The sequence below is a fragment of the Nyctibius grandis genome, chromosome 8 (assembly GCF_013368605.1).
Source record: "Nyctibius grandis isolate bNycGra1 chromosome 8, bNycGra1.pri, whole genome shotgun sequence".
Classification (NCBI taxonomy): domain Eukaryota; kingdom Metazoa; phylum Chordata; class Aves; order Nyctibiiformes; family Nyctibiidae; genus Nyctibius; species Nyctibius grandis.
This window is the reverse complement of record NC_090665.1, coordinates 10,908,538-10,932,695: the sequence shown is the minus strand read 5'-3', so window position 1 is coordinate 10,932,695 and position 24,158 is coordinate 10,908,538. Positions and strand designations below refer to the sequence as shown.

Genomic DNA, 24,158 nt, shown 5'->3' with positions numbered 1-24,158 from the left:
CCTTCTCTATGCGACTGGCTCTCCTCCAGACAGTGCACGAGAGGGAAAACGCTGGAGAGGAAGGTCTTCCAGAGGACACAGTGACCTTGTGGTGAGACTGGCTGCTCCCTGTCTGCCTCTGGTTGGCAGGAGGATTCCCGTACCCTTCTGTCTCTGCTGGCAACACGCTCCTCATGTGCTTGCCAGCGCCCATCTAGCACTGCAGGGAGGGTGGCTTTTTGTCAGTGATTACAGCTTCCCAGGGGCCTTTTCCATCATCCCACCACAGCTTGTGCCTTGCTGTCCACGCTCAGAGCAATGCCCAGCATGCATCATCCTGACACAAGTCCTAGGGATTGCTGACCTACTCAGAAGTCCATGTGCAAACAGCAGCCGAGACTAGATGTTTCTGAGGAAGGTGTGTGAATCCTGTTACAGGTGACTGTAAAATGACTGTTTCCTACCTGTTAAGGGTATTTTATCCCCACATACAACTCCATATGACTAAATGCATAGTTTAAAATCCAATGGAAAAGACAAAAAACTTGACAAAATGGTACAGTGATGAAACAAACGCTAGAGCAGCTCCTGTGGGTGATGTATTGCGTGAAAAACAACTGCCTTGGACAAGAGTCCGTGATCAATAGCTGGATTTGAAAATGGCCCAAACACCCTTTTTTTTTCCTGGATGTAAGGGTATTAAGCTGCAAAGCATTTTAAAAACCTTTCACAGTTCACCTTTCAAAAAAATTAAGCAATTCTAATAAAGGATCAGTTCCACTTTCTCCAAACTTTTATTGCTATATTAATGCAAATTGGACCTATGGGAAAGAAGGTAATGAGGTTGGCTTAGCCCCTTTTATCTCTCAGCAGCTAGCAGTAGTGAGCGTGATTCAGAGTCGGTAGCAGCTCCCTCTCTTCATTCCCACTGTGGCCCCCAAGGAAATGCCACACATTGCTTTTTCTTTGCCCACTCTCAGATTCTGTAAGCCCGAGGTACTCACGTTAAAACGTTAGCTGGCATCATCTGTGATTCAGGTGCTGCCTCTATCAAGGACTGCCAAGTGTTTGTGGAGTTAGGAATCACAAAACCAAATTCAAAGAACCATTCTGCAAAGTAAAAAGAAGATCCACGGGCATGTGAAAGAAGATAAAATCCACAAATGGTCCTTCTGCTTTTCACCTGACAGGCTGGGGAACTCCCTAAACTGTCCTGCTGTGCTGCCAACATTTTACATTTAAATTACTTTGTACAGCTTAAACTGCACTGAACCCTGCCCTCCTCTTAGAGCAGATACTCCCTTTCTAAAATAGCTGATGGTGATGATAAAGTCACATCACTTCCTTAACATTTGGGGGAAATTCCATCACACCTAATTGGGAACAGGGAAACCATACTCCCCCTCTTGCAGACATCTCCCCAGATCCAGTTGACACTAAGTGTACAACTGGTTGCCCAAAAGACAAGGAGTTCAATGTTTTATCTCCCCCTCCTCCACCCCAGATTAAGAGTAATATTGCAGTGAGGGAGATCACATGTGCAGCTATGGAGTCACACGAACACTACTCAGTGGCACTGCTGTAACCAAAGTAAACCGGAGGCTCCTTTAGCCCGGCCTCCAGTCTGCCGGTGGTCAGCACTAGGTGCTTCTGAGGAAGATGCATGAATCCCCATAATGGGTGACTCTAAAATAACCTGTTTCTTTGCCTCAGGCAGCCTGCGGTGGATTTATGCCCTGAAGCATGATTACCCAGATTTTTTGCTTACATAACGAAGTGTTAATACACTTATGAAATGCTATCCCTAATACTGTGGCCCATTAGTCCTGACAAGATGAGTGCTTCAGTGCTGCTCTGAAAAATTAAAATCACCACGTTCAACCCATTTTAGTTTCTCTAATCCCTGCTGTGCTGGGGGGTCACTCCCCGCGCCGCAGCAGCACTGCACACAGAGCAGATGCATACCTTCTAGACACTGTCCTTTGAAATAAACTTTCTGTTCCAGTCGGAATTTTTCCATTTGTTCTGCTGAGGAAAAGTTTAACTCCCGAGACACTGCTTTGCATTTCAGGATTTTTTTAGGAACTCGAGCTGTGAAAAAGATAAAGAAGCATTATTTAGACACAATAAAATGAACCCAGCTGCTTCGGGTGCTATTATAATATACTTTGAAATAATGATTAGAGCTAGTACAAGATCATAGTAGCAGGAGAAATGCAAACACAAAGGATTTTGTTTTTACATTTGCAGGATTGAAATCCAAGATGCAAATAGCTTAAGTACCTTGCCCAGAGCCAGGAATGAAACTTGTGACAGAACCCAGGACACAACAATGATCTCTCAGACTCCTGGTTCTTAGCTGTTTATTACTAAAAACTACAATTCTTCAAGTTGAAATATGAGATGCAACTTAAATTTTTACTTTAGGGAAGTGTGCTGAAGATCACAAGCAGCTGAAGGGCTGCTTAGTACACCAAGAGTGTCAGCCCTTCTCACTTCTCCTTCCCCTTCAGGCCGTGCATCCCCGGCAAACCACCAACGGCTATTTCTCAGCCCAGCAGCACTGTTTCAGCATCTCCTACAGAGCTGGGAAGTCCTGTAAAAGTATGCAAAACGTCTGTTCCTCAAACACTGAAACCCACACAGGCAGTAAAGTCAGTACCAAACTAGAGAGCTGAAGAGAGAGAGTAATTTGGCAATCCAAGGTATCTGGGCTCTTGCAACGGGTGAGACACCAGCAGCAAGTGGCAAACTGTACCTGGTAGATATTTCATAAGGCCTTTTTTAGAGGTGGAGGAGTAAGAGAAGGGACAGTTTGGGAGCACTGATTAATATGCTGAAAGGTCCTAATCAGGAGAACATGGAGGGAGTCAATATACCAAAAATCTCCCAAGCCCATCATACTTCAGTGGAGTGATTGTACATAATCCTTCCTGCCTATTAGATAATGTTTCATGTAAATTTATTAGAAATAAAGAGGGGAGGGAATACAGCTGGCATGTGCTTTATGAGCCAAACTGCTCCTAAATGGAAAGCGTATCAAAACATCCAGGAGCAGACAGCAGGCTGCTGTTTAATAAAAGAAAGAGCCTACCAAACCCCAGGCAAATCGAGTAGGACCTTGATATGAAACCAATCTAGGGAGCTGGCGGGTTAGGGAATGTAAGCTACCCTCCTATCCCATGGAGAAGGACACAGCCCATGGCTTGTTTAAAAAAAAAAAAGTTAAAAAAGAAAGTTAAAAGTGTAAGGGAAGAGTTTTAAATTTAAAAGCTCTCTAATTACTTTTAGTCTTTTTTTTTTTCTCAGCTAGAAATCTGCATGGCACCATCCTTTACTGCCCTCACAAGTACAGACTACAGCCTGTTGTGAATAAACATCCCTTTGCAGTTAAGTGTAAAATGACTTGTTAAAACTATTCTGCAATTTAGTAATTACATTTCTTTCATCCCCAAGACAGACTGCTGAGAAGGTTTGCTTTCATATTGTAAGACTACAAAATAAAAGGTTACTTTTAATAAAAGTAGGACTGTGTAGTCTTTAAACCCCTGATCTAAGAGATTTTAATTTATACCATCAAGCAGAAAATTTTAATTGAAATTATTTATTTTAAACTTATTTTACTTTTATACCTCTTTTTTCTTCCATTCAAAAGACAGAAGAGAAAGAAGTTTGATTCTCATCAGTTAGGGCCATTAAAACATGCTGCAATGCAGTTAAGCGTAGACTTTATCCTAAATCTAGCACTGCTTTTTGCTAACCTGATATACTCTACGTGCACATTTATTTAAGCACTTACATAGCTAGCACACATTTAGTCAGATACTTAATTCTGATTAGATTAGAAAATGATGAATGACACATTTCTTATTTACTAATCAAGTCATTTTGGGCCCAACTGTGTTTAGTGAGAAACTGAAATTAAATTAAAATATCCATATCATTATGTTTTCATATAGTTTAATAAAACTACCTTAAATATTTGGGACATTTAAGGAAAAAGGTTACCTTAGCCAAACTTATTTTATGTTTCAAACTACATCTTTTCTTAGACAATGAAAGGATTATTTGTATTTCCTCAATGAAAGCTGGCTGTGGTGACTGGGAACAACCCTGTGGATTCTGCAAGTGCTAGACCTCAGCAGCTTACTCCCAGCTTTGCCCATACATTGGGAGAAACCAAACCTTATGGATTTGCATCTCCCACACTGCCTCCCAGTTTTGAATGCACTGTCACTGAATCGAGCTAACTGGGTACATGGAAAAGCTCCTGCTGTCAAAAGCTGGTTTAGATGGTTAATTCCAGTTTCAGGTGCTGTCCTGGTTTCATTGGGATTTTGTTTCAGTTTGTGGCCAGCCATGGTGATCAGGGCCCTTAGCAGTTAAATGCAGGGCAGCTGCCCCAGGCTGGCCCACAGGTGTATTCTGTATCCTTAACATCAAGTTCACTATAAAAGGGAGGGCTGGGTGGGGAGAGGTGTTTTTGCTCTTTCTTCTAGCCTTCCTTTTTCTCATTCTCAATAACTGGAATTCCTGGAACAACCATGTGCAACTCTGTAGCTAAGTATACTTTTGTGTGTTTTGTGTTATTGTTGATATTGGTTTCTTGATTTTATTAAATCTGTTTCATTTTAACCCACGAGTCTTCCTCTTTTTCCCTGATTTCCTTCCTTGGTTGGGGAAGGGACATTGGGAGAGAGAAAAACTGTTTATTGTTTCACCCTGGGTGTAGGCTAAATGAAGACAGGTGCTTCAGGTGGTGATTTTCACCACTTCCAGAGGTTTAATGTTAAGACTTGGCAACAATCCAATACCACATCAATATTAGTTTTATTTACTGTAAGTGGTAATAGTAAGTTTAGGTAGTCATACAGTATCATGATTGATATGTCATGAGTTCATTTTTTGAAGAAGCCTGTACTTAAATCAAATAGAAGTCTTGTTTAAAGGAAATATATTTTATTCACTCTGCTATATATTTGACTCTTTGTCTGCTATGTTTAGGCAGTGATTTGCCCTGAAAGGCCACAGAAGACGTGCACACAGGTACTATATAATGACTCTGAGACACACATGGCCTTCACTTTAAAACAATTATTCTGTTTGCCCTCACTGTTTCTGTTGCAGGACTGTACCAGAATCGCATTTCCCCGCACCTTCTTTTAATTAATAGTCAGATTATCTTCCTTTGTTGGACACCTCTCCCCTTTCTTAGCCTATTTATTGAGAATAATCTATCCATCTCAGCCTTCTTTTCTTGCTCAGCCATACAAGAATGGCTTTTTTCCTCTATTCTCCTAAGGAAGACCATCCTCCCATCCGTAATCTTTTCAGTGGCTTCTCCTAATAGCTCTTCTCTGCACCTGTTCCAGTTTGCAGTCATCAGTCTTCTAGATGGATGACTGAACTGCACACCAGATAAGGTTTTAACAATTCCTTGTACAATGGGCATTAATCTCATGCCAGAGTATGCTTTAATTAATTCCCCAAGCTCCTCTGATGGAGGTGAGGGTTCCTGTTTTATATGTGAAGAAAATCTCAGTGAGGTGACATGACTTGCCGAAGTGACAAAGATGGCAGGAGGGAAAGGGGGCAACACAACGAACCCTCACAGGACACAGTTAAGCTGTCCTCTCTGCCCCAAAGGATGCCTTTCTGTAGTTGCACTGAACCAAGGCAGTGCAACAGTCTGTTGAGACAGAGTGAAGAGGATTCAAAGACTAGCCATGCCTCCAAGGAGAAGCTTTTGCAGCACAAAATCTGGGAAGACTGAGAATACTTTTGGCTGATTTTCTTCTGCTTTCTAAAGCCTGATTCCTCATTTCTTCTAGGTGTCCTGTTAGCTGCTGTGGGCATGCCAAATATTGGAGTTATAACACAGAGGCAAAGCATCACTAACCTGCAATTTAAGAAATTTAGTATTGAACTGATGAATTACTACATTTCTAGAGCTGTATTTCAATTGCTTTCCTACAGGTGTATTTGAAAGTGCTGGAATGCTTTTCCTTAGTGTAGGTATCTTGTATGGTAAGCATGAGTAAATATCTATTAAGGCCTATCGGCAGAACTGTTGCCTGTTACCACTGGTATGAGAATGGGAGTACAGGTTTTAGCAAGGCTGAAGGAGACAAACCTTGGAAAATGCTCTCAGTAATCCCTGAGTCACAGCTTTGCCTTCCTCTAGCTCTGACCTGTAACCTCTATTCCAGGCATCAGGCCCCTCTTAAGCTGAGACAGCCTACTACTGGTCCTAACAATGAACTCTTGTCATAAAGCAGATGAATGTTGACTGAGGACCAAATAAGGAGAAGGCAACTCATTTCTCCTGCACCTTAAGCTGGTTTTGAAACCAGGTATATTGCTGGAAGGCTACTGGACTCACAGTGTTTTGCCACAGATCTTCTGTACGCTCTCTGGGCAGAGAAGGATCTTTATATGCCGGTTGCCTCCTTCAGGCACAACAGATTTTCCAATTTATGGGAGAGGAAAGTCCTAGTAGTGCCAGGCAGAACTCGGTCTTTGATGTTTAACCAAAAATACATCAATGTCACCAGCATAATTAAATGATCACATTCACTCCACTTACTGGAGATCAGCTATGTTACTCACATAATAGAAAAGCCTTCAAAATTAATTCAGTGAGGTCAGATTCTTCATAGGGCCAAAGCAAAGCTCTTGGCAAGGGACGTTACCTATCACAGTGCTTTGTCACAAATGAGGAAGAGTAAGGGACAGTGAAGTCCTCTGCTACCGAGCAAGGACAGAAGTGGAAGGGCAAAAGACTTCCTAGCAATGGTAGAGTGACAGAAGAGCAGAGCAAAGCAAAGGTGCTGTGTATGCCATTTTACAGCAGAGGTCAAATTTAGGGCAGGAGAATATTAGGACAGTTATAGCCAGGCAAGGTAATAACTGTGTATGTTTCTTCCCCACTGGTTTTCCATTTGACCTCTAGTTTGACTAAGCCTTGTTGTTATACTGAGAGAAGTCAATATATTTTTATACTTTTCATTTTGGAACCAACACTTGACCTAGCAAAGGTTGGCCACTCATTCCTTACCCAGCTGTGCTCCCTGCTTAGCATTGTTTAATTGTCCCCTTTGCCAGCCACTGATCCACTCACACCCTTCTCCATGTGTCCCCAGGTTATTGTGGTGGAAGCCTCTGAAGGTGTGAAGTCACAGCCAGGACATCTGTCCTTCAAAGCAGGGGTACGCTCGCAGCTCTGGTGACCCAGACATACAGCACCCCCCAGCCCCAAAATGCACAGTAAGGCTGCACAGTACCTTCATGCTCCACTCCAGGTACAGACAGATCTTCTGTTCCTTGCCAGAGGATTTTCCCTGTTTCTGCATCCCGAAGGTTCATCCAATTTCTGATTGGGAAGCAATTAAGGAAAACAAGCTATCTACACCCCTAAATGCTGCTCCTACTATTCTTTGTTAAGCCCTGAAATAGGCTGCTCCTGGTGAGTTTCAATCATATTTTCTGATTCTCAGGAGGCCAAGGAGAAGAGACACTTTTTCCCAGAAAATAAATGAACAAACCAGCCCTTGACCAGAATGAATGCAACCAGAGTTGTATAGTCACAGATTTAGTTTTCACTTTAGACGTGAAGCTTGTTAACCTCATTTATCATTTTCCATTGCTTCTAAAGGATAAAGGCAATGCTACTGCGCTGCAGAGAAGCAAGAACATTACTAACAATATCAGATAATTCTACACAAACAATTGCTGATCTCCAGCATTTGAAAAATGCTACAAGTGCTTCCTATATAACATTAGAAAAACACCCAATCAAGCTTTTTTCCCTAGTTTACAAAATATTAATATCAAGGGTTGTTCTATTGCTGTTGACCTGGTAACTGCCACTCATGGGAATTCTTCAGCTGCTGAGCACTAAGCAGAGATCCTCTCTTTCAGTCTCAGCCAGTGAGGCTGTGCTAGCTTTCAAAAAGCCCAGATCAGTGAATTAGTCATTAAAGTTATAGGCAAGTATGAAATACATTTTCAAGGGGACAATTAGTAACAATCTTAAGCGCACCTTTGAAAAATCTCTCCCATAACATAACTCAGACATTGACATATCAGAACAAGGAGCCTGCACACCTGCCCGATGCCATTTTGAACTGGGATATGGCCAGCAGTGAGCCTGAGGCCCCGCAGTAGCCTCCTGCTCCACAGCTCATCAGAGTGGCTCTGAGGAGTCACCGGCGTAAATGTAAGTAGCCTAAATAGAGCAGGATCTGTGTGATAAAGCCACGCAAACCAATGCCTTTCCAGGTGTTTCCTTGTGCTGGTTTATGGCAGTACACACTTCGTACTCAGTACTTACTAGACAAGATACTGGAAGCTATCTGGGAGGAGAGAGCAACTGCTCAAGGAACTGACTGGGGAGGTAAAGTAACAGAACAGGGACAATATGGACCTTGACGTAGGTATAAATAGGAGCTGTCAGTGATGCGCATATTGAATCCATCCTCTTAATGTACACAGTTTCCAGGCAGACTCACACAAACTCATCAATTTTCCAGAGCTTCAGGGAAGGAACAGATGCTTTAGCAAATTTTGCATTACAGGGTAACGTTTGTTTTAAAATTATGGGTGTGGAGGAGGGAAGGGAAGATGGCTGCTTCAGCGCTGATGTGAGGAGCGTTTCCCTTCCTGAAGGCTGGCCAGACCTACCATGTTCCACTGAAAGGGCAAGGGGGAGGAGAAAGGTGGGAATGCATGCACAGGGTCTGTTTACACAGCGCACAGCCTTACAGCTTCCAAAACTTAGCAACAACTTGGTGCATGAGAAGAGGGAGCAAGGGGCAGCCTGCTCATGTTCTTCTAGACTTGTTCTAAAACACATAATATCTACCACTTGTTGTGGGATTAAGGCAAACGTAAAAGGGGAAGAAGATGGAAAGCGTTATCCTTGGAGGGCCCCATACGCCACCTCCATATCCTGGCAGAAAGCTGGGAAGTGAAGATGTCTCCCCAGCTAGCAAATGAAGGGAGATGGGGGCTGTAGGCAGGCAAATTCGAGAGAGAAAACGAGCAGCAGCATGGCAAGAAGAACCTGCAGCAGGGCTGGGCGCTTCACGTGGTGCTGGCTAGGAAACTCAAAGTCCCCAGCCAATGCAACCCGCAGGATGCAACCACCCCAACTGTAATTTAAAATGTCAAAAAAAATCCACCATTTTTAGATACATCTTCCCACAGATAAACATAGAAACTAGCCAGGGTGAAGCTATTTGCATAGAAAGCAGTGTGCAATCTATCAAATGCCGTGTATGAGGGAAAAATAACAAATGAGACAATGTGAGCATCTGACAAATTCATTTATCTTCACAACACCTTGTGATGCAAACACTCTTGACTATTAGCAGTACAGTGATTCAGTAAATTGGGCATTTGATTACCAAAAACCTATAATACCTTTAAAAAATGAATCCCCTTCAGAAGTATTTACTTGCTATTTGTCCACTATCGATACCAGTGGGATTTATGAGCTCACAGGTCTGGCCATAGGCTGTGTAGTGCCAAACTGAGCAGAAGACAAGTTCCTCTGAACTGGAAACACTATCCAGAACAGCAAACGCAGCACTGTTCAGGAACTGATCCAGCCTCCTACGTGCTATACCAGTACTCTAACTCATGGACTATCTTCCTTTTCCTTGCCATGCCTTACCTCTCCATTCCTCTTCCTTTATCAATTTTTGGAGTACTCAGAAATCACATTTGCCATTTTCAAAAGTGTAACATTAGAAGTGCACCTCAAAGAGTATATGTAGCCTCACAGTTTAATTATTGTCCTTACTAGAAATACATAGTTACAGAGTGATAGTGACCTACCATGTCTGGTGAGAGAAAACACTACTGTAGACTACTGACCTCTGTCGCTTCTCCCCATAAGGATTTACCTCTCAAGCCAGTCCAAGAGAGATGATACAAGTTACGTTGCCATGCTGAACAATGCTAGGTGTTAACATTTGGGGTGTTAAGACTACTATAAAGTGCTGTCAGATTTTATTCTGTATTGATGTTCCACTGTAAGAGTAAATCCATGCAGGACAGCCTGCCCCATGCTTTGTATTCTGACTGTGAAATTAAAGATGAGGAATAAATAAAAAGCTCAAGACTATATCCCTGCTGATGAGGGCATGTAGGTCAGCAATGCATGCCTAGAAAGTATCTTGAATTTAAACAATCTGGACATCGCTAACCCATGTAAATTCCATATCAAATGAATAAAGGTTTAGTGTCAGTGTAGCCAAAGGCTTGCTGGCCTAGACAAATGCTTATGCAGGTTCAGGTCATGCTTTTCCAACTTCTGCAAATAAAAAAATGAAATCAACCTGCTATTCAGAGTGTATACACAGAGTTAAAATATGTGGATCCAGACATATTTTAAGGGATCAGAATACTCTAGCCAGTTCGTAAGTTTTTTCCCAGTAACTAAGCATTATTAAAAGGGAAGAACAAATCATCGAATCTTAAAAGTGCACACACACACAATCCTCTTCTATTGGAAAAAACACTTCACGTTCAAGAGATTCATTCTTTTAAAAAAATAAACGTTTAAAAAGAAACAGGCATGTGAAAAAAATTTCCTAAGTTAAAATTGAGATCATGTATAAAACTTAACTGTAATAGAATTAAAAAAAAAAAAGGCAAAACCCAACACAAGTGACTTTTTGGCAAGGGAATACCTGACAAAGCAGCAGCTGTACTGCTTACCTAGTTAGCAGTTTATCACACTATTTCTGTCATCTTGAATAGAAAGGCTGGTATTAGGACATACCCCAGAGTGAAGAAAATGGAGATCTTGAACCAAACCCACACACACTGCTATCTTCTAATGTGTTTAATTGGTTTAAGATTCTTCCATCCCAGCATGAGAGATATTGTTACTAAAAATAAAAAGTGCTCCATCTTCTGAGCAGCAGTGGAGACCTGCTGGCAGGATGAAGAGGGCATTTTAAGTACTACTGAAAAGGAGAAAGTAAATTAATATAGGTTTAACACAATTACTCTTTTTGAAGAGGCTCATGTCAAGCCACCTGGCAGGGGGAGCTAAGGAGAGCAAGTAGAGAGCCAGGCAGTTACAGCTTTGTGAAGTTAATAAATATGAAAAAAAGAGAGGAAGAACAATAGTATATTCCTAATTCAGCTTCTCGTTCTAAAATCACAAGAACACTCTTACACCATTAAATTTTCATTCTCCTGGATTTTGTTTTTTTTTTTGTAGGAAACAATGTCTGATTTAAGACTCAATAGATCAAATACTCTTCAGTCCTGAAGGCAAGGAAGGATTAGGTAGAACAGCTGAAGGAAGGGTGTACTGTTGATCTATTTATATTCCACCACCTATTGGGTCAGCAAAGTCTTACATAAAAGCTTTGTAGTAGCTGGAATTTGACTTGCTTTATATACATGACATGAATTAGCTTCCTCACAGAACTACTTTGCTTAGCCTGATGAAGGGAAATGATTTGTGCATTTCTAAATCCATGTTTTGTTGTCTTGAATACCTCTGATCTCAGAACAGAAATTCTTTCTTTTTTGTATCTGTCATAGACACCACTTCTTTCAAACAAATCAAAATATATATACTTATGTAAGAATGTAGAGGAAAAGAAGGTTATCAGGAGTAGTCATCATGGATTCACCAAGGGGAAATCATGCTTGACCAATCTGATAGCCTTCTATGATGGCATGACTGGCTGGGTAGATGAGGGGAGTGCAGTGGATGTTGTCTGCCTTGACTTCAGCAAGGCTTCTGACACTGTCCCCATAACACCCTCATAGGAAAGCTCAGGAAGTGTGGCTTAGATGAGTGGACAGTGAGGTGGATTGAGAACTGGCTGAATGGCAGAGCTCAGAGGGTTGTCATCAGCGGCGCTGAGTCTAGTTGGAAGCCTGTAGCTAGCGGTGCTCCCCAGGGGTCAGTCCTGAGACCAGTCTTGTTCAACTTATTCATCAGTGACCTGGATGAAGGGACAGAGTGTACCCTCAGCAAGTTTGCTGATGACACAAAACTGGGAGGAGTGGTTCATACACCAGAAGGCTGTGCTGCCATTCAGCGAGACCTGGACAGGCTGGAGGGCTGGGCGGAGAGGAACCTCATGAAGTTCAACAAAGGCAAGTGCAGGGTCCTGCACCTTGGGAGGAATAACCCCATGCACCAGTACAGGCTGGGGGTTGACCTGCTGGAAAGCAGCTCTGCGGAGAAGGACCTGGGAGTTGTGGCAGACAAGTTCACCATGAGCCAACAATGTGCCTTGGGGCCAGGAAGGCCAAAGGTATCCTGGGGTGAATTGGGAAGAGTGCGGCCAGCAGGTCAAGGGAGGTTATCGTCCCCCTCTACACTGCCCTAGTGAGGCCGCACCTGGAGTACTGTGTGCAGTTCTGGGCCCCCCAGTTCAAGAAAGACAAGGAACTACTGGAGAGAGTCCAGCGGAGGGCTACGAAGATGATTAGAGGACTGGAGCATCTCTCCTATGAGGAGAGGCTGAGGGAGCTGCGTCTGTTTAGCCTGGAGAAGAGAAGACTGAGGGGGGATCTTATCAATGCTTACAAATACCTTAGGGGCGGGTGTCAAGAGGATGGGGCCAGACTCTTCTCAGTCATGCCCAGCAACAAGACAAGGGGCAACAGGCACAAACTAAAACATGGGAAGTTCCATCTGAATATAAGGAAAAACTTCTTTACTTTGAGGGTGACAGAGCACGGGATCAGGCTGCCCAGGGAGGCTGTGGAGTCTCCTTCTCTGGAGATATTCAAAACCTACCTACATGCGACCTTGTGCAACATGCTCTAGGGGAACCTGCTTTAGCAGGGGGTTGGACTAGATCATCTTCAGAGGTCTCTTCCAACCTCAACCATTCTGCAATTCTGTGATCTTTAAGTGCTTTAGCATTGCAAAAGATTCCCAGGTGTTACCACACTGGTAATTAAGAATAACCTTGAAGGAAGAAAATGAGTACAAACAAAATTAATCATTAGTATGGAGTTAAAGAAGTTCTGCCCCCGTCTCCCTGACTATTATTTGTATGTTGTAATGCAGTTTTTGAATATCTCAAAGGCTGCAGCAAACAGTAGGTGTTATATCTTCCATTAAAATGATCCATTTTTCATTTTACTCCTTGCTGTCTACACCATTCTAAAACCTTAGGAACTGCTGCACTCTTATCTTTCATAATAAAGGCAAGCCTAATGTTCATAACCACTCCTGGAAGGGAAGGTGTTTCGTCATCTTTGCCAGCTTTTTTTTTTGTACATGAATGCAACATTAAGAACAGTTCACTACATGCCAGATGCAAACAGGATCTCAACAATTACATGTTAACAAGAATTGTCCTATGGGATAAATGACAGAGAGAAGGTGGAGAAAGCGAGAAAGCCCTGAACAATTCAGACTTACATCTCTGTTGCAGACCCAGAAAAGCTTCTGATCTGGACTGCCCAACTTTCACTCCTGATTTTACATTGTCTATCATGAAAAGCAGACACAACCAGACTCATGACATGGGCGAGCATGTTACTTTAAAGAATGTTACCGGTAAGTAAAGATCAACCTTTAGGGATTATATTTTTATTACACATATTTTCCCAGAAGAATATTTGCATCCCTGTTGGTTCATTCCAGTCTGAGGAGTAAGGACCAAAATAAGTTACAAGAAATAACTACCAAACTACGGGATTACAAAGTAGACCACCCGAACGGCCTTATGCTTCTACTCCACTCATGCCGTTCGTCCTCTAATCTTTCCAATCTCTAGTCTCACTTTTTATTGCAACTCCCAAATCCCTACTTCACAGAACTCTTAATTGTGTGTTTAAATTTAAGCACATGCACATTCTGCTGAATCAGGTCCTTGAGCTCACTCTGTGCACAGTCCAGAGAAATGCTGCTGTCTTTGGTGTTTAATAAACCACAAGTACACATGTTGGCAGTGTGTTAAGAGAAAAGGAGTCTTTCCTCTTAGCCTAAGGCTGAAACTCAGTGCAAAACCATATCTGAAGGAACTGAATGAGCGTCCATTCATTCTGTCTAGTAACAGAAGTACCAAAACAAACACATAAAACGGAAGCTATTCCTCAAACATCACTGGAGCCTTTGGGTATAGTACTGTCAACTTCTGCTTTCAGACAGCAGCACACTCTCTTGGGTTCCAGATTAGTTGGAAAGCGTGCTACGACAGCTCTTACAGGAGCAGGTATCTTTTAAAACTCTGCTATTATAAACCAGCTTTCCTGGAGTGACGCACAAGATATGGGTTACTGTGCTTCTCCAAATGACGGGAGGTGCTGGGTACTGGAAAGGTGCTCTATTAAATCCTCAAATGGAAGGAAGCCAATTATCCCTTCAAAGCACTCCTGACACTCCTGTGCTCACTGTAAAAGAGCCAGCTTTTACAGTCTCCTGCACAGAACAAATTGCTGTGCAACAGAAGCCAGGGAGATCCACAGGTTAATGTGAACCACATGACAAAATGCAGCAAAAGTCCTCAGCAACCAACAAAGTAATTTCACAGCAAACTATGTAATCAGAGGGATATATGTAACAGCTATAGCATCACACCAAAAAAGCAACACAATAATATATACTTGTATACTTTGTACTTCCCTTTTTACTTTCCCCCTTCCATCTTTGCTTGCAGATGCCATCTATACAGATCTTATATCGCCACATATTTTCATCTAACATCAGACAGTCCTGGATTAAGCTGTTCTTGGCCTGTACTTGGAAAGACAGTCACACATATTACTGAATACCATGTGAACCTTACCTTGATTGTAATAGAAGTTTATGCTAATAGGGCAGAAGCTAATATTGCTACACGGTATTATAGTAAGTACACCTCAGATAATTTCTGTTATGGAGCAAGGTTGGTCCTATTGTTAAGCTACAGTAATCATTGCTACGTATCACATTCTCCCTGTAAGAAATTAACAAAGACACTCTCTGCACCTTGGGTAACCGTTTTGAAGATGGCTATGTTCCCACCATGAAAGTATATCCTGTTTGAACTTCTTAATATATATTATCTTAGCAGGGCTCCTGTTGGGGCACACCGCAAAAGTCTACAACAAAAATGCAGCATAGGTCAACTCGTAGTCAGATCAGCTGCAAAGAGATGCCAATCAAACTAGAGATACAAAGCTGTTTAACTTGGCATACTTTGGAAATGCAGTAAAACCACGTCCAACATTTGCTAATAAAAAATTTATGCAGACTATCCAGTTTAACATCTGTGCCTTTCAAGCAGTTTAGGTTGAATAATACAATTATTATCCACTATCTTCACCAAAATGGACAATTAACATACATCTCTGCTCCATAGCATCCTAGTGACGTCACGTAGCAGAATAAGGCACACAGTTTGCTTTCAGTTAGTTTACATTTAATTTTCAACTCTTGTCAATTTACTGTCTGAGAATATTCAGGGTGTAATCACTACAAATCTTAAATATTTAAATCAGAATTGGTGACACCTGTACTGGGCTTAACAAAAGCAGGTACTTGTACAAAAACAATGAAGATGGTGAGCTCCTAGACTCTGGAAAGAGAAGTGTCCAGCACTGGCAGGCAGGGTGGGTGTCCTGGTTTCGTGGGGATAAAATGTATAGAATCACTTTTCTGTTACATTTTGTTTCAGTCTGTGGCCAGCTGTGGGATGGTGATCAAGGCCATTAGCAGTTGAATCCAGGGCAGCTGCCCCAGGCTGGCCCACAGGTGTGTTCTATAGCATTAATGTCATGTTCACTATAAATGGGAAAACTTGCTGGGGATGGGGGGCTTTTCTTGCTCTGCTCTCTTCTCACCCTTCTCAACAATTGCTATCTCTGGAGCCACTTGCCAGCACTCTCTGAGCTAAGTATAATTTTGTGTGTTTTGTATTAGTATTGACATTGGTTTTGTTACTTTATTAAATCTGTTTAAATTTCAACCCATGAGTCTCCCTCCTTTTCCAAATTCCTTTTTCTTGGTTGGGGAGGGGACATTGGGTGATAGAACCACTGGGTATTGTTTAGCCCTGGGGGTGGGCTAAACGAAGACAGGAGGAGAGTGTGTTTTGTTTCTTCAGTAATATGCAGCAATATTGCAATCTAAGCCAGGCTTCCATTTCCCTGACTTTTCCTCTCTTCCTTAAACCAAAGGAGCAAGAAACAAATGGATGTATGTTTTGAAGGAAAGAGTTACAGACCTACTGAGATGAAGCTAAGGGTTATCAGGAGGGAAAAAGGTAAAAAAGAACAAATTACAGTGGTTTGGAAAGAGCTGAACTAGGGACAGATGTAGACACTACTGTTTCAAGATTTACCTCTCTGTCTGGATGAGTCTGATCTTGTAGAAGCTTAACTCTCTTACAAATTCTAGCAATTTTTGTCACTGCTGAGCAATAGGAACCAATTTAGGCATTTGCAAGCAACCTTTGACTTCTTCAGGCAAAAGCAAGAGTATGTGACGCTCCCCAGCAGTTCCTGCCTGCGGCAGATGAGAACTCTGCCTTGTAACCCTGACGTACCAGCAAAGGCCACGTAGACAAAGCTTCCAGAGCGCGTGCTAGGAACTTCTGTAGGAACTAAGCCCAACCTAAAAACACTAACCACTTCTAAGGTCCAAAAGAAAATATCTAAGATTTGTGAACCTTAACAATGAAAGTTAAAGCAAAAACCAAAATGCCCTTGTGGTACATAGAATACAATGTTGTTTAAAGTGGGAATAAGCTCCAAATCAAATCTACACACACAAATCACCAGCTTATGGGGCAGGGTCTCCTGTCAGAGGGAGCAAACTGCCTTCTGTGCCAGATCTGTGGAAGTGCTTTGTTTGCTACTATTAGAAATGTGTTTTCTTTCCTCTAGAAACAGATGTTAAAATGGTTCCTAGAATCAGACAACAGTGCCAAAAATAGAAGAAAGCTGAAGCAATGTAGTGGTTTTATGCTGCTTTCTACTGCCTATGTTTTTTAGGCTTTTCTTTGGCTTCTCTGAATAGGCTTGACAGAATTCCTTTATACCAATGCCTCAGCAGGAAAAACAACATGCGATCACATCTGAAGATTGCTTTACATCCTAGGTAGTAAAACAATCAATAACTTAAAAAAACTCATCATTGCTTGCAGGACCATCTCAGAAGAATGAATCGCACAAAGAAAATTATTTTCTCATTTACAGTGCGATAACGCTCAACTCCTCCCCATCTTCCCTGCATTTCAAATGGATCTCAAAAATTAGCGTGTTAGAAAAGCTTGAGCTCATGCTAAGAACCCTTTGAATATTAACATAATTAATGTCATCAGTAATACTCTGAGTTTGCAGAAACAGCAGGTGAATCAATGGGAATGACGTATTCATCTGAGAAAAGAATGTGACCTTTAAAATCCATAGGGCTTTATCAGAATGCAATTTTAAAGTGGGTTGCTTGTAGCTCAGTGGAAAGAACAAAACTGAATTTAACTAAGGAAATAGCTAATAAAGACACCACATACACAAGGGAAACAAAAAATATAACTGAAACATAAAACACTCTGACCTCCTTACAGAAGATGCCCCACCTGTATCGAAAGGTGAGGCAGCTCACAGGACAGCTTGAGAAGCCACTCCAAGGAACACTATGACAAGGGAGAGGCAATTAAAAGCAGCACATTCTGCAATTCAAATCTGGCTGGATAGACTTTTTTTTATCCAGAATGCTTAAAATTCAGTTAAATGCTTTAAACCCCAAAACAATTTGGAATAAGAAGAGTGTGCAATTCAGTTTGCCCACTTCTTAATTTTAGCACATCAAACAATTTTCCTTTCTGCAAGTGAATGCTGAAAGTGATTCAGCCATTGAAACAACTTCATTTTGTCTTAACTACTTCAGAACATTCAATCATTTCAACACAGCTGAACTATTATGATAATATATCAAGGTTCTCAGCAATAAGTGAACTAGAGGGAGTTCCATGGAAATAATCTATCAAGGGTTCTGGTGAGTAACTTCATTTTCATAGATGAGGTTGTAACCAGAAGCCCTCAGAGGAATTTACCTCCCTGTAAATCATGGCCTATTGTTCTTTACAGAGTTCAAATGCAGGATGTCACAACAGTCATGCAACAAAATTAGCTTTAATGAAATGAGGTATTTTGAACTTTGATGTGCCTCTTTATTTTATACCATTATTCAATTGTTTTAAAATATGCATTATATTGGCTTGCTTATAAAGGAAAGCTTGGCTTGATTTTCATATCATTTTGCAACACTGTAGGAGTGGATTTTTTTTTTACATGTCTAAAAGGATCTTCACACTTCCCCATACTGACAGGGCACAGACCTGAGCAAAGGAACAAAGACTCTTTGACCAAATTTTAAATGGAATAAACATGGCCTGCTAGCTGGTGTTCTCATATAGTTTCACTTGAATGACCTGTAGCCTTGCATGAAGTGTGGAAAAGAAAACCCTAAAAGGCTTCAAAAAGGCAGTTTTATATAGCACTGTTTGTGGCCAGTTGATGCCTTTGTTCCTTGAAGGCCTCTGCAATAATTTCTCTATTGAGCGAAGTGATGTTTATTGAAAATGGCATAGCTGAGCATCAGCAGGTTCCCCTGCTGTTCGGTTTATCTATCCTCTGAACTCCAAGCAACATCTCGGTCTGAAAGTGTCCCCCTGGTAAAACAAGTAACTGACAACACAAAAAGCCTTGATGACTTCCAACTGCTAGTACTTATGTTGTGACTATGTGCTTTTCCCCCCATTAGTGTTTAATTTCTTTTTTTTTCTCCTTCACTTCATGTCTCTTTTTAGGGAGCTCTCTAGCACACCAGGCTATTGAGCTCCAAAGACTACTTCCGATAATCCACAGATTTATTGGATTCATGTATTTTAGAAGAATATGTAATTTACTGGAGGTATTAATATATCATGTACTTCTAAGAACAGGTCTGCAGATTGGAAATTGATGGGAGACAGGGCTTTGGCACAAACTCATTCACTGCGCTACTAGTTTGCACAGCTTCACGCTGTCGCTATTATCTACCTTGGGCTACTCCAGACAGGAGACGAATCCTATAATTTAAGTAGAAAGACAAGATGTCCCGCTGAATAGGCAATACGCTACAGCTCAGTGACTAATAACTTAATGCCTAGTACTACGCTGTGCTTCAAAAACTTCAAATAACGTTCTTAAAGTAGCTTTTAAATAACTGCATATTGGAGAGACTGGGAAACAAGCATGAAGACTTGCCCACAGCCACACAACGAATCAGTAAGAGAAGAGGAAAGAGATCTCGGGAGGTGTTTGGCTTCAAATCTCGTGCTTCAACAGACAATACTGCCTCTCTCGTTACACAGCCAGGAACTGTGCTTTCTGGCTAATGGAAACTCTTACTCTAACTTGGAGTGACTTTGCAGTAGCACAGATTGCCGCAATCATGCTATGGAGCGGGTGCCAGTGGTTCCCTTCCTTGTGTTTTTCTCGCATTTGGTGGTTTCTCATTCATCCTAACTAGAAAGCAGGGTGGTTCTGAACCACTGCCAAGCATTACTAATGGAAGTGGGGGGCAGGAAGGAAAGAAAGATGACTGGTTGCAGAATTAAAAGTACTTTTAGTGTCTAAAACGGCATCTTAAAGCAGGACAAAAAATAGATGTATGAGCTCTGACAACAGAAGCAAAATGCTTCTAGCTAGAAAAATGAGTAGATCTCTGAAACTTATCAATAATATACTTGTTCATTAAGACAACTTAAAAACATCAGAGATATAAAATAGGAGAGTGACAGGGCAAAATGCCACATTTTTTCCCTTCTTGGTTAATTTTAATTCAAACAAAGTTCCCATGAAAATGCTTCATTTCCTTTTCTTTTTCATTTTTAACTCTGGATGCTCAAGCATATTTTGAGCCCAAAGTGCTTCAGTGAAGTCCCTATATGGGTCATGCTTAATATCACAGGTGGTTTCTTTGTTCCTTTAAGACAAATAGTCAGCTAAGTTAAAAATCTTCCTCACAAAAAACTAGAGATGCCTCTGATATGTACTTTCTAACATGCTTTTGTATACAAGGCTTCCTTCCACAAAATTTCCTTAGGTGTAAAAGGGAACCCAATGAATGAGCGGAAACGCGGCACTTTTTCATGTATTCAAATTGTCCTCAAAATTGCCAGCTCTGGGAACTGCAGCAATACGTTTGCAAAATGTAGTCAGCAGTTAATCTGAAAGGACAAAGTCTTGGGACAAATGCTACGGCTGTTCCTTGCTGGCAGGGACAGGCAGACACCATTTTGTACAGAATGACATTCAGAGATTACCATCTAAAGGGCTCTTAAGAGCTGAACCGATATAAACATAATTTAAGTCCGAACAGCCTGATACCACCTTCACTCCAGCAGCACCCTGAGAGTCAGAATCCTTGGACACAGGCAGTCAGTGGTCGAGCCATTAGTCTAAATTTCAGAGAAAATGCCAAGTCTTGAAGCTGTTTGGTTAAAATACTAAAAATAAACTCCCCATGCTAGGCAGAGTTGTGCTTCCAAAATGAATGCCACCTGACCAGCTCTATTAAAAGTATCCACAAATCGACTTGTAACACTGAGATATTCCCCTGCACTGTACTGTAATGGACTGTATTTTGGGACTAGCTGTTTCCATATCCATGGAAGCTTCCCAGAGCTAGATTGCAAGCAGGCAGCCACTATGGGGAAGTGTCCATCCTGTTGCATCTTGCCTTGTTTCCTTTTTTCATTACATTCTTTCAGGATCTGTTGGGATCAGAGCAGAAGAAGGTCTGAGCACAATCAGAATAAAAAACTTCTGGAAAAAAGCAGTAAGTTTCAGCAGAAAGCTTTTCCTAACTTAACTTTGCTTGAAAAAATTTCCAGTAGTTCCAGCCTCACCAGATCCTGCTGAGAATGGGCAAGGACTCGTTTTTCACTCATTCTTCTGTTGTTTTTATGCAATCTGGAAACACATACAGTTTAACATTTTAGTGGGAAATCTTTCAAATCTTAGATAACTACCTGTAGTTGAACTCCTAAATATAGGGCTGCCATTTTTCCTTTCACAAACTCCTATTCAGAGACATGTATATTTGTTTTGATGGATCTCCTCTCTTTGTGAAGTATGTCTGAACATTTGCTAGCCCTATCTGATCAGATTGCTCCACATAGGCCAATTGTAAGGAGAAAAAGCAGATCTGTTAGTAAAGATGCACACTGTGACCATACAGCTGGCACCCAGACAAAGATAATCACCCTGAACAGGTCTGGCAGCTCCTAACCAGGATGACTTTGGTGTTTTAGCACTGCACACCTCAGCACCATAGGCCAGGAATATACACTAATGATAACGAGATGGGCCTGCACACAGCCAGCCCAGATATGGCAGATCTTTAAGTGCTCAAGCTCCCTACCGAACCTCACCTGTAAAATTTTGAGCCTATTTGCACTTTGGGAGTCGCTGCCCTTGTCTGCTTTCTCTACCAGAGGAATAGCTTCTTGTAAAAAATATTGGCTACTTTGTTGCACAAATAGGTAAAACAACAGAAATTTTCAGAAAAGGATACAAATGCACTTAGAAAAGCCTTAGACGAGCTAGCTAGATACTTTGCAAAATGGTAACAATCTTAAAGTTAAAAGAAACAAACCTATGGGGAAGCCAGTTTGTGTGGAAAGCATTTTAGTTCAAGATGAGCTGCTTGGCTTCCTAACACTTGTTCTATTTATTCCTCCTCTACTACAATCTTCTCAGTGTGACGTCTTTAACGAGGAGATCACAACATCCTCTATACCAGCCAGGAAGATTAAGCAACACACACACAAAACAAGAAAGCAAGAATCTTTGAGATTTAACTCAAAATCTATGCCGGTTTGCCATAAAGATTTGACATTTAAATGACTGAATAATGTTAATCTTCCACTAATATTAGACTGTTGCTATGAGTAGGTATTACAGGATAAAGACAAACCGTTTCCGTTTGAAAATGTATTTCTTTATCACTATATAAAAGACGTCTGCTGATTTTCTTATCTTATGTTCCTGGGAGATTTGAATTTAACGGTGGATTTGCCCATGCCTAGCTGGCACTTAGACCACAAGATAGGGAACAAGGGGTTTGTTTTCTGTTTTCATAAAGCTCAATAAACACACTATTCCCTACTAGAATGTCAACTGATATACAATCAGAGTGACGTCCATCTATTTTTGAACTGACTAGGAACAGATTTTGTAGTATTTCTTTACAAGATTCATTGGTATAACAAGGATCCCAAGAACATAATGGAAGTAATTAACCTCTCATTTCCATGTTCACATTCATAGGAGACCGCTTTAGGGTGAGAAGCAGGAAGAGAGAAAAGAAGATCACAGCTGAAACAAAAAAAGAATTTATCTCTTGTCTGCAGTCTGGCCATACTACAAAGCAAGTACATACAGCGGCAATAAATTAGGGTTTTTTTAATAGAAAACCTAACCAACAATCTTAGCTAGAACTGGATAGCTGAATGCTCAGATGTGTGGCATCCGGACAGCCTTTCATTTAAATAAGTCTGCTTTAATTGCTTATTTTCTATCTTTGTCCATTGTAAGACAAACAAAGATGCCATTAAGGATGCATCTCCCCTAATAAGGCAATCAGAACATCAGTCTGCAATTACAGTAATATTTTGCATAAAGGCTTCCCCTATATTTATTAATGCAAAAAAGCTCTAATTTCAAAAAACATCATTTTACTATGCTGCCACCCTCAACAGTGCAAAAATTCTTCTGGATTCTTTGTGCCTGTACTCAAAGATGGTCAACTGGGCTTCCTCTCTTTAAAGAACCTTCATTTATTCCATTTCCAAGGATAAAAAAGGCACGGTATGGTAGCACCACTGAATGTCTAGCAGTTCAACAACATCTGGTTCTTCATACTACCATTCCTTTGGACTGCTGCCCACGCCAAAGATCAGCACCACATAGTTCATACATACAGGATGCACATACTACCTAGACATCTATGTTTGTAAAGCCTCCTATTAATCATTCCTGTACTGCCATAAATTAACATTAAGTAGGTGATTAGAGAGTTCACAAAGGAAACAGTCCTGCTAGCTTAGTTACCTCTCTCAGATGGATACTGCTTACTGTAGGATTTTACTGTAATCTCTGTTGGCAAAAAATATTCCACACAGAACAAATATATAATCCATCTTTTAGTGGAATCCTTTTTCTCAGCCTTCATTAAAACCAAACCAAAACAAAAAAACAAAACGAAAAACTTGTAGCAGCTGCAGACCCGCAAATTCTGCAAAGTAAGGGAGCCATACATGCGAGTCCTCCTAGACTGAACTGTATGCCCCTTAAATATCCCTCCGAGAAACCCTGTTCTGTTGGGAACTATTGGTAAGAGAAGTAAGGTGCCTTGCATTAAAATGTTCTCACACAGATGCACATACTAAAAGAAGAGAGAAGAAACAGGTTATTTACTACATAAGCAGCCATCTCCCTCCTCTCTACTCATTTCATATACCTCTATTCATATAGAACAGAGAACAAAGGAACACATTAACATGTGAGATGATAGTGGAAATCTGCATGGGAAAATCAGCAGTTGTCTGCAACAGTTTAGGTCCAGTATTCTTTTCAGTTGAACTAAACAACCTGGCCATTCTAACTCTAAATCATTTCAAGACCAAATCTCTTTACAAGCCTCCTTTAGTTCAATGATGAAAAAGGTGCAGCAAGTATGTCAAGTGACAGACTCACATCATTTGTCAACATACTTACACATTGAACATGTCCTAAAGGAGATGAATCTTGAAAACAGAACACATCTTTTTCAACCCTAGTTGAGTTAGCTACACTTTAAGTCTGAAACCCTCTTAGTTTCCAGGATAACTGTTACCTAGTATTACCTATAAATTTCAGATTAAATTTTATACTTAAGGTATCAGTGGGAACATTGCTTCCTGTTAAATTTTTGGTGTAGCACAGTAAATTGATTCACCCCATTAAAATGGTAAGAAAAGGACTCTACTTGTTGGAGCTATAACTGAAACAATAAAGTCTTAACAAGAAGCAATGCTTCCACCTATGAAGAAAAATAACAGATTTTGAAAGCAATCTAAGCAGCCTCCCGCAGAACTCCTGAGATTCCAGAGTTCCTTAAATGTAAACTCCAGAATCTCACAGCTTCCATAGTAAGGTTATTCTGTGTCACATGT

At 41.1% G+C, this 24,158-nt stretch overlaps 1 protein-coding gene across 1 annotated transcript in view; it reads right to left on the bottom strand.

Annotated features, from left to right (window-relative positions):
* The window catches only part of PDE6D (phosphodiesterase 6D), a 41,272-nt gene that overhangs the window by 1,987 nt on the left and 15,127 nt on the right, over window positions 1-24,158 (bottom strand). Inside the window, exons 2-4 of the mRNA XM_068405829.1 lie at window positions 7,263-7,351; window positions 1,945-2,070; window positions 984-1,089 (exon numbers count right to left, since the gene is read on the bottom strand). Coding sequence (XP_068261930.1) covers window positions 984-1,089; window positions 1,945-2,070; window positions 7,263-7,351 — 321 coding nt within the window. The remainder of the gene's footprint in view (window positions 1-983; window positions 1,090-1,944; window positions 2,071-7,262; window positions 7,352-24,158) is intronic.